This window comes from Eumetopias jubatus, unplaced genomic scaffold (assembly GCF_037043125.1).
Source record: "Eumetopias jubatus isolate StellerSeaLion01/CBP00866 unplaced genomic scaffold, mEumJub1_p1.0 scaffold_5, whole genome shotgun sequence".
Lineage (NCBI taxonomy): Eukaryota > Metazoa > Chordata > Mammalia > Carnivora > Otariidae > Eumetopias > Eumetopias jubatus.
Window position 1 is genome coordinate 33361969 of NW_028274811.1, and position 17795 is coordinate 33379763.

Here is a 17795-nt window from a genome sequence, read left to right on the forward strand (position 1 = left end):
AATGTACCCTTTTGTGGCTCAGTGGTTAAGTGTCTGCCTTCAGCTCAGGTCACGATCCTAGGGTCCTAGGATCAAGCCCCGCATGGGGCTCCCTGCTTGGCAGGGAGCCTGCTTCTCCCTCTCCCTCTACTGTTCCCCCTACTTGTGCTCTCTCGCTCTCTCTGTCAAATAAATTTAAAAAATTAAAAAAAAAAAAAAGAATGTACCCTTTTGTGTCTGGCTTTTATCACTCAGCATTATGTTGTAAGATTCATCCATATTGCTATTTAGTATTTCATTGCGTGGATGTACCACTATTTATTTATTCATTTCATTGTCAAATAGTGATGGGTTTTGGGGTAGTTTCCAGTTTTTAATTATTGTAAGTAATGCTAAGATCACTCTTGTATATGTCTTCTGGTAAACATATGTATTCATTTCTCTTGTGTATATCCCTAGGAGTGGAATTGCTAGGTTATAGGATGTGCACATGTTCAGCTCCAGTAGTTATTAGTCTCCAAAGTTTTAAAAGCATATTCAAAGTATATATAAGATCTGGGGCACCTGAGTGACTCAGTCAGTTAAGCGTCTGCCTTCAGCTCAGGTTGTGATCCCAGGGTCCTGGGATGGAGCCCTGGCGTCAGGCTCCCTGCTCGATGGGGAGCCTGCTTCTCCCTCTCCGTCTGTCGCTCCCCCTGCTTGTGCTCTCTCTCTCTCTCTCTCTAATAAAGAAATAAAATCTTTCAAAAAAAAAAGGTATAGATAAGGGGACGCCTGGAGAAATTTTAGAGTCTCACAACTCTCTAAGAAAAGAGGATGAGGAGAGGGCAGTCCAATGGCACTTGTCCAATGAGCTCCCAATGGATCTCTTTGCCTCCAATCTACCAAGGACAGCGTGGCCAGATGATCTGTCCCAAATTCCACTTTTATCCTGTCACCCCCCCCGACCCTCCCCAATAGAGGCCCTTCTTTAAACCCAACCACATTTCCACGGCAGCACCTGATTACATACCTGTCCACTTGCTGGCCTTTGACCAGATTTTAGTCATTTCTTATATTCATTCATCCATATGACAAATCTCGAATGCCTACAATCTGGGATTGGAGTAACATACACACCCCTACCTTCATGAAGCCAACATTCTAGCAGGAAGAGCTAGACAATCAACAGAGAAGAATATGTTAGTGGTGAGAAGGGGTCTGGTGGAAAAGAAAGCAATGTAGGGAGACTAAGAAGAACAGGGTGGGTCAGGAATGTGCTGTTGTCTAATAGGTTGGTCGGGGAAAGCCTGCGAGGCAGACAAGAGCTGGATTACGTTTTATATGATCGCTCTGGCTACTATGTTAGAAATGGATTATACGAGAGCAAGGGGGAAGAAAGGAGAAAGGCGGCCGTCGGAAGAGTTCGAGCCAGAGATGATGGTGAATTGGACCGGGGTGATGGTAGGGGCACTGATCAGAGGTGGCTGCATTCAGCATATATTCTAAAGGTAGGAGTGACAAGGTTTGCTGACAGATGGGCTGTGGAGCATGAGAGGGAAGTCAAAGGTGCCCTGTTTCCACCAGGGGCAATGCCTCATTGCAAATATAGCGCAGGACCAGGCCCCGAGTCCAGAGTCTGTTGACTGAATGGGTGGACGTCATTCCGGATTACAGCCAGCCAAAATTCCTATGTGAGAGGTTTATTTTCTGGTGTCTCAGAGGTGGTATGATATAAATATTAAGACAAATAATTGCAGTCAGACTGCCAGTCCCAGCTCTGTCACTTACCAACTGTGTATCTTCAGGTAAGTTACATAACCTCTCTGAGCCTCAGCTTTCTCCTCTGGAAAAGTGGGATGATAATAGTACCTCCATCAAACTGTTGTCAGGGCTATTGAGATAGTGCACATAAAAAGGCCTGGCATAGAACCTAATATCGACTCCAGGCTTAGGAACCATCTATGTTAAACCAGTTCCCAGATAAAACAAGCAGACAGAAGTCTGTGGAGTAAGAGTTATCTTTATTTGAGTTGCAAAATATAAATATGAACCAGGTTTGGAAATACAGGTTGTAACAGTTCAGAAATGGCACCAGAAACTTCCAGAAGGGACCATGACAGCATACCTTTTTAGTTTTCGGTGAGGGGGGTGGGTTTCCACAAAAGGCCTCCTCACCTCCAAACTCTGTAGTAATCGGTAGGTCATCAGTTAACAAGAACAGTCGGCTCCAATGTTTCCTGCTCCTCCTCAGCCTTTTTCTTTGCTAATACCTTTTCTAGACTATCCTCTGCTGCACTGACCCCTGCATGGAGTAGCACCAGAAGAATGGCAGGAGTAAGGGAAATGTCATGACGCAGGGAGGAGGGAGTTCCCACTCTGTGGGCCTGGGGCCACGGGGGTTGAGGAGCCAGGAAAGCCGCGGGCATGGAAGCCCAACCTCTTACGAGATTTGGCAGGGAGAGGACATAGGCAAACACTAGTATCTGTTACGCTTGGACATCAGCACCGTGGGCTTTCAAAACATAAACGGTAGACAAAATCGCCTAGGCAAGACCGCAGTCCAACTCATAGAGTGGATCTGACAAAGTTAACTCCTATATCCTGACTCTACTGACCTCCCCCTGCGGCACTGTGAGTGTGAAAGATCTTCAGAAATGTGGACAGAGAACAGATTACTACAGACGGGTCACAGAACCATCTCGGAGTTGTGGCAGAGGGGTGCGACACTGAGCCAGATGGTGGGGCATACAAGGTCGAGGGCCAGGAAGTCACCAAAGTAACAGACTAGGCACTTGAAATATTATTGTTAGATTGTTAAAAACTAAATAAATTAACATACATAGAATAAAATAAATATATAATTTAAGAGGCATTTTACAAACAAACAAACAAAAAATAGTTGTTATTTTTCCGTCTGGGTAGAAGTCCCAAAATTCAGAGTTCTCGGGCTTGTGGTATTTCACAGTTAGCTCATCAAATCCAGCACTAGAGGGTCCAAATGGCAGATCCCTTGGTGGCTACTTGAGTACATGGCTTCTCAATCTTTGTTACTTTCTTCCAACCCACAAAGCTTTCCTTCTTCCTCTCCTTCTTCTTTTTTATCAGTCAAAGATCCTGGAGCATATGGAATATAACTGGCATCTGAATCCAGAAGTTAATCGTTTAAACACACTTATGAGGATACGTGGGGTTTGGAGGAGGGGAATCAGAAGGGCATGAAGGTCTCTCACTTTTGCTTTCTTCTCACCAAGATCCCATTTTGACAATTTCCGTTTGGCACTTGAAGGCTCTGGTATTTTGGCAAAAATACCAGATTATGGGAGGCCCAATCTAGATAGCAACTGGGAACGAAGGAGTCTTCCTGACGAGCTGTGACGTTCTTTCCCTCTGCAGAGTCTATGATCAGCTGTGCCTTCTCAGAGGTAGCAGTCCCCCCGCAGATTCCTAAAGCGCAAAAGGAAGGCATTTAAAGCTGGATCCAGTCTTAGGGGGACTTAAGAGTTTCCCAGGTCCAGTCTTAGGAAGTAGGAAGGTCTTCTGGGAGCGGGCAGAAGAGGGGACAAGGATGCGAGAAGCTGTTGTCTTAGGCCTCTCTCTCGGGTGTTTCTCTAGCAACTGTCACCCCTCGTGGAGATGGCCCACTGAAAACCTTTTTGAAAACCATTCTGCAATGGAACCCTGACTCCATAGTAGCCTGCCCCCAACCCCTAGGTCGAGAGAAGAGTTCAGAATGCCTTGAAGGGAAGATGGTGATGGCGTCATGGGGCAAAGGATGGACCATTACCTTGAGCACAGGTCTCTCTCAGTGGGAAGTAGTCATGCCCAACTTCACTTTCTCTTCACTTTCCACATCATAACCTCCTCTCCTATGGTACCTGAAGGAGACAAGTTTTGTGAGCAAGCTCTGCCTGATATGATAGGGTGCAGGTCTCAGAGAAGGTCCTTCTAAAGGACACTGCCATGATGGTTCCCTCCATTACTTGGAAAAGCCAAGATGGTATGGCAGCCCAGCAGACCTCTGGTCAAAGGCCCAACTGCCCCAAGGAATGCCTGTCTCTAACAGCAGGCTATAATTTGCTGAGAACTTTGACCTTGTTTACATATCCTCATAATATCCTTATGAGGTAGGTAGACAGATTACAATCACTGTAAGATGATAGCCCTCAGAGAGACAGGTAACTTGGTCCAGATCTCACAACAGACGAATTGCACGGCTTGGAAATGGGCAGAGTGTTTGGTAGGTCTCCCCCAGTCTAGAACATAACCTGGACTGGAAGCACGACCTGAGGGTGAGATGTCTCAGAATTGAAAGGATAAACCAATAGCCATACACCAGCCATCAAAGAACATGTATGGTTTGTCTATCAAACCATACACTAAGGCCATCAAAGAACAGAGCAAAGGGAAAGAACTGTGTGAAGGGGTAGACCCATGGGTGGGTTATTAGGCCTGCTGTGAAAAGCAGGACCTGCTATGACCTGGCAATCTTTGCCCTGGGCTCTGGACCAGGCTCTGGACCAGGCTCTGGACCACTGGACTCATGTCAGGCCAGACAAGCTGGGTTCCTGGGCTCAGGAATGCCGGTCAGATTCCTAGCCTGGAATTTGGGAGGTTGAAGGACTCATATGATCACAGGCAGAAGACCCGACTGGAGGAGGACTGGGAGTGATTTGCAGAAACAACCTGCAGGGGGCCCCAATACTCACCGAAACATGAGAAGCCCCGCGATGACAAGCAGACAGACAGACGACAGCACCACGGCCACCACAGCCAGGATGGTTGTATGGTCATAAGTATATAAGCGATTTTCCACTGGGAGGCTCAACCCATGGCACCTCTCTCCGTGGTAACCGGGCTCGCAGCTGGTTCCAGACGGGACAAAGCAAAGATGAGGTTAGTGGTTTGGCCTCTCTCTACAGGCAATGGTCCTCCTGCCTAAGCCAGATCGCAGTCCTCACAGCCTCAGCCTATCAGTCCCTGGCCGTGATCCCCACCCTTCCTCTATCCTTCTAGAAGGAGTCTAGGAGAAGACTCCTGAGAAGCCGCTCTGAAGGCTCTGTGGCTTTCCTTCCCACCCTTTGCCCCCCTCTCCATTCCCTCTGGTTCTCTGGCTCAAGATTCCCACTCCAGGCCGGGAAAAAGTGAGAGAGGACTTCAAGGTCCAAGCTACATATGTTCCACGTGTGGATGATTTATTACATGGGTATTAAGACATGCTGTTTAAGCCCCTCAGAAGACTTAGGTCCATTAGCTGGTGGGTTGAGTTGAGGGGACTGGGTATCACTCCCTCTGGTGAGGCCCCTTAACTCTGACCCAGAAATAAACCCAGCCTTCTCCACCACGGCTTCCAGCCCTCAGTCCCTCTCAGCCACGGCCCATCCTATTAATAGGTCCTGTTCCTTTGCCAGGAGTCATTTTTCTCAAGTTCCTTTCATTTAACTCCCAGCTCCCTCTGGGTGCAGGGCCCAATTTGAGAGCTTCACATCAACTTTTGGCCTCTGAACCCTGGGCTATCTGGCCTCCTCCATCATAGGACAAAGCAAAAAAAAACAAAAAACAAAAAACAAAAAACAAAAAAACCAAGGTAACTTCTTGCTCAGCTGTCTTGCCAGAGCATGGAAAAATGTCAGAAACAACACTCCAGCTTTTCACACTCAAGAAATCAATCAGATGGCAAATGCCTCTTCTAACATAAAGCATTTCCTCAAAGCTCTTAGGAAGACTGGGAAACCCTTTCAGTTGAACAAGCACATTCATGTCCCTTCCTGTATCTGAGCACCCGAGAGGCCCTTTGATGTAGGTGGCAGCCCCCCATGTTACAGAAAGCCAGAGCTATCCTCCCCATGGTCACTCAGCAGAGCAGAAGCGTGGTCTCGGTTTATCTGACTCTGAGCTCAGTGTGCTCCCCAATTACACCCACAAGTGCACTGGCACCGTCTGCCTGGGGACTTTGGGCCACTAGCTTGCTGATGGAAGCACCGAGAACCTGGCGGCCCTCTATTCTGAGCTGTGCCTCCTCTGGGAAGCAGGTTGTGCATGTGGTAGGTACCTCAGAGCAAGGAATCCCTTCTTCTTGCTGAGAGGCACCCCAGAAGCGGACCTATCCGGACCTGGCAGCAGCAGGGGGGCCAGGCCGCCCCTGCTGAGTGCCGAGCACCTCTCCCTGCCTCAGCTCCTCCTGGGTGCTTTGGGGAACCACCTCACTGTAGGATAAATGTGGGTCAGTCCCATATATAAACAGCAGGGCACACGGCTCCGTGCCCAGCCTCTCCATGAACCCATCAGCCAAGGTGGGCAAAACAACGACCCCCATCCTGGCAGGCTATGGAGGAAGCTCTCAGGAGTGCCCCTGGAAAATCACTTATGCTCAGCAGTTAACAGTTTATAAGGTACTATCCTTATCTGCTAGCTCAACTGAGGCTCATAACATCTGGTAGGCAGGTACGGCCCCATTTTACAGATTGAAAGACTAAGATTAACAATCAGAGGATGTGATTTACCAAAAGTAGCATAACTAAGAAGCAGCAAGGCTAAGACTAGAAACCAGTCCAAGCAGATTCCAAATTCATGATTCTTTTCACTCGGAACAGCACAGATTACCCCCAGGAAACACGAATCTGATGAAGTGATAGGTTCCTGGGATTGTCTGACCCTGCTCTTTGACTTATTATTATTAATTTGAATAACAAATAGCCAACATTAAAGGCTTACTGTGAGCCAAGTACTCTGTGCTAATTGCTTTACAAGAATCACTTCAATTAATCTTTTTTTTTTTTTAAACTTCAGTTCTTTTTTTTTTTTTTAAGATTTTATTTCTTTATTCATGAGAGACAGAGAGAGAGAGAGAGAAAGAGAGAAGCAGAGGGAGAAGCAGGCTCCCTAGGAGCAGGGAGCCCGATGCGGGACTCGATCCCAGGACCCTGGGATCATGACCTGAGCCGAAGGCAGACGCTTAACCATCTGAGCCACCCAGGCGCCCTCACTTCAATTAATCTTAAAAACATCTCTGTGAAGTAGGAGTTACTATCCCCATTTCAAAGATGGAGAGACTGAGGCTTAAATTCTTAGCTAATTCGCCCAAGGTTATGCAGCTAGTGAGAGGTAGAGCCAGGATTCAACCCAGCAGTCTAGATGACTTCAGAGACTATGCTCTCCTGGGGGAGGGGGGGGAAGGGAAGTGAAGCTCAGGCTGTTTTTCACTTCCAGCCGTCACTCAAACCCCACAGGTAGTTACTCAGATGATAGAAATAAAGCTTGGTCTCAGAGTCCCGCAATTCAGTTACATAATCCCTCCACCCCCACCCTGAGTCAAAAGGATAATAATGTAAACATCCTAATATTACCCACCTCCCCCTCCCTTTGCAGATGACTCCTGTCTTCCCCAGAGAAGGAGGGGGGATGAGCCCATTCCAAGCATCCCGGGTGGGGGCAAGATCATGTATCTTGCTCAGAGCCAGCAACCCACCAAACTGGAACGCGTTCCTCCTACTGATGTTTGTGACCCATTTCAGAACTTGTGTTAGTATTACAATGGAAGGAAGAACCCTCTAGGGTCCAGAGACATCTTCCAAACTGGGTTTTTCCACCCCTACCTCATGTCTTGCTGCTATTTCTAGCCAGGTGATCTTGAGCAAGTTACTTTTACCTTTCCAAGCTTGGGTTTACTCATGTAAAACACAGGAATAATAAATACCTATTTCACGAGAGTATTTTGAAGATCAAATGAGATACTACACTTAACAGCCCTTAACAAAAGACCAAGTCCCACATATGTGTGAGTGATTATATAATAGGACTCCAGAGGGTACTGCCCTGAGGAATGGGGCACCGAAGTCAGATGGAGCCAAAGAGAAGGGGGCTCACCCTTCCTTCTCAGCATCTGGCCAGTGAGGCCAAGGGAAGGCCCCACGCCTGTCTCTCTTCCAGCTGAGTTCTTCTCAGCCTGACTGCCTCCAGGTTTCCTCCGGCCACAGGAAACTTTGCAGCCAGTTTCTGGGTCAGCAGCCAGTCAGGAGCCCTAGGAAACTATTCTTTGAGGGCAACTTTTGGCTGGTGACACAAAAGGGTTTTCCTGGGTATGGTGGCTGTGGAGGACTGGTTTAGGAAACCAGCTAGCCTCAAGCTCCTCAGGGCAGCCTGGGCACACTCCAGCTGGTGGTTCCCGGGTCTAGAGGAAGGAGGAGCAACAAAGGGCCCCACATGCAGGTGACCAGATATCACATTTCCCCACACCAGGAGCTCTGTGTCTTCTTGCTGCTTTCTGCCCTGAGTTCCAAAGGCCGGAGGCAGGAGGTGGCCAAAGCAGACACAGAATCCAGCCCCTAGAAAATCTGCCTAGGAAGCAGAGACGAAGGCTTCAAATCAGATTGCTATGCTACGAAAAGCCTTAAGAGACCTCGAACCTAACGGCTATCCTCTGTAAAATCCTATTCAAACTCTGTAAGGACAGAGAGGGAAGAAGGACGCAAGCCAACACCCAGGACAGCCTGGGGGCATGAAAAGCGTGCTGGACCGGAAGTCCGGCACCTGAATCCTTGTTGTGTTTCCATCCATTTATTTAGCTCTTGATCTCAGGCAAATCACTTCCTACTTCCTGGCTCTAGTTTTCTCACCTTTAAACTAGAGATAGCAAGCCCTGCCAACCCCCGTCCAGGGCTTTTGAGAATCCCAGGACATGACTATAATTGCCCATTCCCTAGAACAGTTGGCACCAGGTAGGTACTGAACCCGTACCCGTGGGGCTCAGATCATTTTAAAGGTTAATTGTGAAGTTATGGGGCAAAGGAGAGAAGGCATCATCATGGTTATCATCACTATCCCTAGGACCACCTTGGCCCTATGCACCCTTATCTACCGGCTTTCACGGGTGGGTCAGGCCCTGCTCTCCAGGAAAGCACCCTTACAAAGGTTCTCAGCTAAGCAGTCGAAGTCCATCCGCCAAAGCCCTGGACTAGACAGATTCCTGGCCTCAATCCATCTTGACTACCCTCGTAGTCACTGCCTCTATCCTGTGCCAACGATGGCATTTTACAAATTTAAGACAAACATTTCCCACCCTATCCCAAGACCTTGGGAAGAATAATAGGGGGACTGTCTATGTTCCTCTAAAGCAACTCCCTCTAATACCAAGCTCCTGACAAGGATGTTATAGGGGAGGACACACAAGTGATCTTAGACATGGTGGAGAGTGATGGGTCTGTCTGCCAATTGCCAAATACAGGGTAGCTTTGCTATGTCAGATCAGTCAGGACAAGGAAGACTTAAAAAGCCAAGGGATTGTGGGGCGCCTGGGTGGCTCAGTTGGTTGGGCGTCTGCCTTCGGCTCAGGTCATGATCCCAGGGTCCTGGGATCGAGCCCCGCATCAGGCTCCCTGCTCAGCGGGAGGCCTGCTTCTCCCTCTCCCACTCCCCCTGCTTGTGTTCCTGCTCTCACTGTCTCTCTCTGTCAAATAAATAAATAAAAATCTTTAAAAAAATAAAAAAATAAATAAATAAATAAAAACAGCTAAAATGGTAAAAAAAAAAAAAAAAAAAGCCAAGGGATCGGTACCAATCACAGTAGAAGAGATGCCAGGCAGCCAGCCTTCTGGACAGGCCGAGGGGTGGCACCCACCTAATAGTCTCCTAGCTCTGTCCAGAGTCTCCCAGGTCACAAAGCCTGTCTCTCTAAGGGACCTTGTGCCCAGAGGGAGAGTGGATGTTTGTAGTCGAATGTGGGTGTTGGCCTCAGGCACAGTGGCGACATTATGCCTGCCAGAAAGCATGGTGGTGCCATCATCCCTGAGGGGGTGCCAAGGCAGCCGTCTGCTGGGCTTGGCTTAGCAGAGCAGCTGGGGAACCCACGGCCCCTCCACCCAGGGAAAGGGTGGTGCTGCCTGACCAGGGGCTGATGCCTACTGGGTTGGGTCCCATTTCCTGTTAATCTTGCACAAAGGAAGTGTTCTCCCAATCCCATGGCCAAAGGCCAATACCCACTATGTTCCCCCATGTCCTGGCCCTTGCTGGGATGAGGAAGAAGAGACGAAGGGGCTTCTCCCTGCTTCCATGATGATTCCTTTCTGGTTAGTCCTGCCATGCCTTTGAATCAACCCGCAATGTGCTCTCATATGAGCGCACATATGTCCGAGCACACACATCTGCACAGTGTGAGTCCAAATGCACCTCATACCTGCCTGCAGGGCTTGGGAGAGGAGGTCCCAGGAGCTCTGCTCCAACCCAGAAGCCTACTCTGCCACGTGTCCTACCGGCTTCTCCCATCTGGAGTAGGGCATGAGGTAGGACTGAAGGACCTGCCTGCAGGTATTAGCTCTCCTAGCCCCATGTTCATGTCTGAGCAAGCAGGAAATGTCCCCAAGGATGAAAGAGCGTCACAAACCTACACCACAGGAAATTACATCCCATGCGGGGGAGAGCCCCTTCCGCTGACTAAAAATATTTCCCCTCCTCCCAACTTCCGCCTAAAGATTGAGAAGAAGCTGGGTAGAATTATGAATTCAAGGAACAGTGACAACGAGGAACAGCCACGTGACTGACAAAGAGTGTGCTGAGCAGAGTCAGCCCAGGGAGGGGACACTTACATGCAGGATGGAGCCCGGAGCTCCTTCACATATTTGCATTCTCCGTGGATGCAGAAGTCCTTGTATTTCCGAAGACATGGGTCTCTCTTCCTCCCTAACCCCTTGCCTTTCTTCTTTTTTTTCCCACGCTCCTCCTTGCTGGGTGTGGCCAGGGCCTGTGGCTTGGAGGAGAAAGCAGCTGCAGGAGAAAAAGACCCTGTTAAGTCTTCGACTCTCCTGGGGGAAAGACTCCGAACAGCATCGTGTCTGGAAGGAATGCGTCCTCTTTGATCCCACCTGAAGTCAGAGGACTCGGGAAGGCTCCCAGGCTCAGTGCTTCCCCAGGGCTAAAGGGAGACTGGGCCGAACCACCAGAAAGCAGTGGAGGAAACAGAGGCTATAGGGGTCCCAAGGAAAGCATTTCTCAGACGCAGTTTAAGAACTCCATTCAAACAATGCTAGCTTCTGTTGAATAACTGCCGCTGACTGGGCAGTTCTACCAACCTCGCCCCCACCCCACTGTCCATCCCCATCTACTCCCCCACGCCCACTTGGTGCTATTTTGGCCTTAAATCAACCTCATTTCCTGATGCTGCACTCAGTGACCCACTTGCAGGAAGACAGTGTCAGAGATAAAAATTGCTTCTGCAGAAGGTACTTGGAGGGTTTTTTTTGGGGGGGAGGGCTCCTAAAATAACAACAGTGTCCACGTCCAGATGCCCCCCTCTGACACACCCGTTAGCACCAGGGTACCATGAACCCAGGCCAGAGCCAGGCTTGGGGACCGCAAGCAGGCCATCCCTGGTCAGGTCCTTGCTTTTTTGACTTCAAGCAGAATATTTACCTGGCTCTGTGTCCTTTGCAGCTCACCACTTCTCTCAAAGGTCTATTACATTTACCCCCAAATGTCCTGTTTATAGCTCTCTAGGATGTGTGAGTATAGTGTGTACAAGGGGGCGAAAGATGGAAAGTAAGGAACTATCCAGAAGGAACTGGAACAATGATGACTCCCCCCATTCTTTCCACACTTCAAAGGGGGGAAAAAGCAGCCTCACATAGATATCCAGCTGGGCCTGACCGTGGGCTACGCCCATTAGCCCATCAGGGGTCTGACGCCAGTCCTTTCTCCCCTGCTCCCTGCAGAAAAAACATGCCTGCAGCCATGTGTCTGGTGCAAGGGTGAGCATCATACATTGGACTGGAGACCCAGCATCCTCAAGCGGGAAGTGACTTGAAAGAATGTCATGGCTTTCCATTTTCAGATAAAAAACTTGAGGTCCCAAAAGGCAGTGATTTGGTAAAGGTCATGCAGGGTTGAGGTCAGAAATGTGGTCTCTGGATTCCATATCCAGTGCTCTTTCCCAATATACCAAACTGCTCATGCACCTCTGTCCCTTCCCCTGGACAAGTCTAGAGCACCCGGGATGTTGAACCAGGAATGAAACAATGAATGGGCTCTGAAGTCAGCAGACCTGTGCTCCAACTTTAGCCCTCTGATTTTGGGCAAGTAGCTTAATCTCTCTGAACCTTGGGGTTCTCAATAAGTAGTGGCTAGCAGAAGTTCAATCTCAGAGGGTTGTTACAGGATTAATCAACCTACAATAGCATAATGAGTGCCTAAAACACAGTAGGTACTTAATAAATTGTAATGGTTATTCATTTTAGATGATATGATCCCCAGACCTGAAAAATAGCTTTCACCCAGCAAAGCCAAGAGAAGGGAAGAAAGGCAGGTGCCAGTAGTCCCACAGTCCCGTTTCCTCTGGTGTAGACGCAAGTCCCTTCAGAACTCAGAAGGTGAGGCCGATGCTCAGAGTGACCAGAGCTGTAGTGAAACTGTGGCAGGAGAGGCAAGCCAGCCAGAGAGGGGAGGAATAGAGTGACAGGGTGACAGCAAGGCTCCTGCCAGGGACAGGGAGCAGTGAGTCAGGTCTGCAGAGGTATGAGGAGCAGCCGTGTGGGTGGAGGGTGAGTCACAGCCCAGCTCTGCCCAGCCTAGGAGGAGAGGGCTACGAGAATCCAGGTTGTTCCGGCCAGGGGTGACCCAAGGAGGCTACGGGGAGAGGATGAAGGGTGGCAGTGCAGGCTTGGCTTGGGAGCAGACCTTTGATTTATATGAAGCAGAGACAGTACCTAAGGGAAGCTCTGCGTAAGGAGGGGGAACATGGTTGAGGAGCAGGCGGGGCTAGAACAGGTGGGTATCTTTCCAACCAAATTAGTCATTCTGGCACTCCAGGGCTCAGTCCCTGCTCCACCCTCAAGAATCACGACAGGTGGCTGTAGGCAGGCAAGTGGTCAATGCTGGAGGCTCTGGACTCTGCCCTGTGCCTGTACTCAGCCACAGCCATATCTGCTGGTTGGAGGATCCCACCTGGCCCTTCATCCCTCTGAGTCTCTCTCAGGCACTCAGGGTGCTCAGAAGTCTCTAGGCTTTGGGTAGGATGTGTAGACACATGCCATTTCATTATACCTCCCTAGGGACACTGTGCCCACCGCTCATAGGCTCCCCAGGAGGTGCTGGCCTCACCTGGGGGACCAAGAGTTCCTCATTCCCCTCTGTTTCTCCAACCTGGAGACAGGTGGATGGAGAAGACTGCACAGCTACTATGTTCCTAGGCTCTCCACATCTGTCATTTTATACATAATGGTCATTTGATAGAGGAATTAAGACTTGCACCCATTGTTATATAGAAACAATACGGAAAGCATCCTAACCATTCCTTGTTCCTTGCTCCAGCTTACCCCAGGGGAATGTACCAGACCCCAGACACCTTGCCTTCTCCCTAGGCTCTAAACTACCCAGAAGGGCAGCAGCTGGACATGCGAGACTCAACAGCAAGAAAGACAGTGGGACCCACATTTCAGGATCCCTGAGTAAGCTTGTCAGGCTCAGCAGCTTTTCCTTGAAGTCCTCCACGAATACCCCCAACCCGCAAGTGTGCCCAAACGGCATGAATCCTCAGTCCACTTATTCTTCAATTGCCAATTGCGGGGTCGAGGATGGGCAGCCCTCACACCCACCTCTTAAAAGGTCCAGGTCTGTCTCTTCTAAGTTCAGGACTTCCCTGCCCCGGCCGCCTTCCGGGGCCAGTAGCTGGTCTGTAGATTCGGTGGGAGAGTCCAGGTTGCCGGTTCCAGCTGCCAGCCCTCTCCGAAGCCGCTCCAGGCTCTCGCCAGTCACCAACGCCGAGAGCACTGCGGGTGAGGGGCGAGGCCGCATCAGACCCCCTCTCCAGACCCCCGGTCGCCACGCACCAATGCTGGCGCCCGCCCGCACCCAGTGAGCACGGGCCCCACCAAGTGGCCCGCGCTGGGGTCGCTGCAGCGACCTTCCCCTGTGCCCCCCAGCTCAGTGTCCCCAACACCCCCCCGAACTCCGGGGGCGTCGGCAGCCCTCTCACCTGCAGCCAGAAAGAGCTTCAGCACCACCGACGGCAGCAGCTTCATGGTCCTGGACCCGGAGGAGGCGGCGAAGCAGCAATCACTTAGGAGGCGGCGGCCACCGGGCGCTGGCACCGGAGCCGGGGCGGGCGGAGCGCAGGAGATTCGGCCGCTTTCTGTCTGCTGCCGGCCTCTGGGTGCAAGCCTAGCTGGGACCTGCGTGGAACCGGCGGCCACTGGGCGTCTGTCTGCTCACTCTGTCTGTCCACCCGCCCAAGCCCCTGACGTCTCGGTCAGGCCCGCCAGCCGCGCGCAGCCCGCAGGTCCCTCGGTCGACTGAAGACTCCCCCGCGCGCGGCTGGGAATAAGGCTCCGGGAGGCGCCGAAGCCCCGCCCCGCCCCCGCCCCCTCCCCCCTCCCGCGCTGGGCCGCTCGCCCGGCTCCCGGCGCCCGCCGCGCAGCCCCCGCAGCCCCCCACTCCGAGGGCGCGGCGGGGGAAGGGGGCGGGAGTAGGGGGCGGCGCTGACATATTTTGGGACCAGGCCAGGGCCGCCGCCGCCTGACTGTGGGAAGGGCTGCTGACCGGCAGGTGGCGGGGACCAGTTCCTACCTTTCCCCAAACGCTTGTCGCGCTGCAGCCTCGCGACTGCTGAGCTGAGCTCTGCCCTTGGACACCACTCGTTCCTTCCCCTCTTCCAGGCCTGGTCCCTCCAGCCATCCCTGCTCCACACCAGGGATCTGCACCCATGTCACCTTCTGAAGGGTAACACTCCCGTCTTTGCCTAGCAACACAGCAAATAGTAAATCATAATTAATTCATATATCATTTAAAAATTAGGCACATAAAAAAAATTAGACACATGAATGCCAGCAGGTCTCATGAGCCCAAAGTAACCAGAGTTGCAGTTGCAGGCACTTGGTATCAATCCAGCAAAAGCAAAGGAAGTTAGTATTCTTCCAGCTGCTGGAGTGGCTTCCCTCCATCTTTCTCCCAGGGGACATAGTCTTCATTAAGATTTTTCAGCTATGGATTATAATTCCCAGGCTTCTGGGATCGGAGAGACAATGGTTGTGCAACAAGCCTCATACTATTCCTTGTCTTGGAACCCCACCTTCTTCCCCAGCGTCGAAACTGAGACCCTCTCCCCTGGGAGCCAGCTGGCTAGCCTAGGTTGCTATGTTCAACAGGTGCCAGGAGATTGATGTGTTTCTCCTCCAACCTATGTATTTTTACAAGGCTCTTCTGCTGTCAATGTCCTGACCCAAAGAAATGACTCTCTCAGTAGATATTTCAGCTCCCAGAGACATGCTGGGGAGGGAATTGTATGACACAGGGCTGGGTTGGCATTCAGAGCCCTCAAATTGTGCCAAATAGAGTTGCTTGCCTGATTCAGCCCATGTGTAGAGATAAAAACAGGCCTCCTATTTATACACAGGCTATCCCACTGTCTCTCTCCGTCCCCACTTTTGCAGGGGTCTGCCCTCTTGACTTGCTCCTAGCAACCCTTCCCAGGCCTAGGTTTCCATAGTCCACTGGAATTACTACATATCTAAGTTGGAATCCAGACCTTGCTACTTATTGAGTGACCTTGAACAAGATATTTAATTTCACTGAGCCTCAGTTTCCAAATCTCTCAAATGGAAATAACAAATAATAATAGGGCCTCCTTTGTAGAGAGCTTTTTGAAGATTGAATGAGGAAACTCATATAAGAAAGCAATTAGTACAGTGCCAGGCATATTATAAGCTCTCAATAAATGTGACCTATTATCTTATTATCACTAAGCATTCTACCTTGACTACTCTATTCCCTTGGAGGCTTCTCTTCTTTCGCTTCCTGACAGGTCTGAGGCTATATGTTGTCAGTTGGACTGGTTTCGGGCGGAAGCTCACCTGTCACCTATTTGGCCAAGTGCCATCATGGGATTATTCTTTTGGGTGATCACTAGTACCTCAGTGGATGGTGACCACCCAGGCCACACCTTTGTTCTCCCTCAGCAACTGCCTGACCACCTCCTTCCCCCAAACAAAACCACTTTGAGGTCAGGGCTCTCCCCAGGGAAGGGTGGAGGGAACACTTCCTGACACACAGCCAAGTCACCCCTTTCCCCTACCTGCCGCCAGGTTCACACCCTGCTCTCCTGTCCCAACCTGCCTCTCCCTTTGTGTGCTCCGTCTTTCCGCCTTCTCACCTCCACATCAGCCTTAGCCTCACCATTCATGGGGCAACTCCAAGCTTTCATCACACCTAGGAGCCTCACCCACCTCAGTTTGTGTGTCAGCCAGGTTTTACGGGAAGGGCCTGGAAAAAGAAGACGAAAGGCCTGGAATGCTTTTGGGACAGTCACTTCCCCCACTCAGAATCTGGGGTGTCCTCTGACCAAGAAAATAAATCACAATTCAGGCTGGGGTCATTTCATTAGCTTATTTACTCCACAAACATACAATGAATGCTTTTCAGGCACAAGGGACACAGCAATAAACAAGGCGACCAAGAATGTGCTTTCATGACGCTTCCATTCTACTGAAAGGGAAACAGGCAACATATTAAGTAAATTAAAAAAAGGAAAAACAGCTACAGTGAATGCTCAAATGCAATGATATTCTGTAGGGTGGTGTGTCCCAGTGCTTGGGATGATACTTTAGGTTTAGTGACTGATCAGCAAACTCGTCTCTGAGCAAGTGGCATGTAAGCTGAGCCCTGAATAAAAAGAAGGAAACAGACTTGTGGTCATCCATTGCAAAAATATTCCAAGCCATGGACATAAGTGCAAAAACTGAAGTGGGAACAAACTTGGACTTTCAGGGAACAGCAAGAAGGCCAGAAAGCAAGGTGGCATATAAGATAACCTTGAAGCAAAGGCTAGGGACAGAGAACAGAGGACATTACAGGCTGAAGTAGATGCTGCAGTTTATTTCCTATCGCTGTGAGATGGTGATGGGAAAGCACAATAATGCAGGATTTTTTCATGTAACCACCCCCCTGCTCTCTGGCTGTCAAGTGCCAGGGATATACCCCTAAGGAATCAGAGTCCAAACAGGCCACTCCAATTTCCCCAACTGTCTATGGGCCATGAGCAAACTGAGGCTTAAAGATTCACTGGCCCTGGGCCACCAGTGAGTAACAAGGGGGCAAATCCAGAGCAGAAACCCTGGCATCCTGTTCTCCAGCCCCATCCTGGGTTCCCTAGCCTCTGGAAAGACAGGCTTCATGGGACATTGAGTGTCACTGACTCACTGCCATACCATACAGACCTTGACTTGGGGAGAGAAGCCAGTGGGGAGGAGGTGGGGGAATGGGGCATTGGTCAGGAGAAGACAGGGGAGAAAGGGTTTTGGAGAGGGAACCAACCTGAATCCCTTCCCCAATGTGGCTGAGATGTCTATGCCAATAGATTGGTTCCCCCAAACCTGGCTGTACATTAGCATTACCTGAGAATTTATTAAAGATAAAAAGGTCCAAGCCCCACCCACTCCTCCTAATTCAAAACCTCCTGTGGTGGGGCCCAAGCTTTTATACTTTTGTTGGTAATTCTGACATCAACCAGGTTCAGAAGCACTGGTCTATATAATTAGCTAGAATAATTTATTGCGCATCTGAACAAAATGTGAACCTCTCAGCCAGAGGCAGAGGAGCTTTAGGTAATGACGCTTGTCCTGTGCTCAACACCTCACACACATTATCTTGTACGATCCTCACAATTGCCCTCAGACTAGATATTTCTCCCCATTTTAAGGGGTTGAAGCTAAAACAGGTGAGTAGCGGTCCCAGGTCACCCAGCTGGCGAAAATCCAAGCCTCGATCTCAATTCCTTCCTTCTTCCTGGGCCTCTGTGCTTAAGCTCAACACTGCCCCTTAACAAATGGATGAGACAATGGCTGCCTTCTCCCTGCTTC

The 17795-nt window shown here is 50.2% G+C and overlaps 1 protein-coding gene across 1 annotated transcript; it reads right to left on the bottom strand.

Annotated features, from left to right (window-relative positions):
- Nucleotides 1-1961: 1961 nt before the first annotated feature.
- On the bottom strand, nt 1962-14216 carry HBEGF (heparin binding EGF like growth factor). Its single transcript, XM_028103753.2, has 6 exons — nt 13919-14216; nt 13539-13712; nt 10539-10716; nt 4668-4823; nt 3746-3836; nt 1962-3405 (listed from the first exon to the last, which is right to left on the bottom strand). The coding sequence occupies exons 1-5, from the start codon at nt 13962-13964 to the stop codon at nt 3764-3766; spliced, it is 627 nt and encodes a 208-aa protein (XP_027959554.1). The 5' UTR covers nt 13965-14216; the 3' UTR covers nt 1962-3405; nt 3746-3763.
- Nucleotides 14217-17795: the final 3579 nt, after the last annotated feature.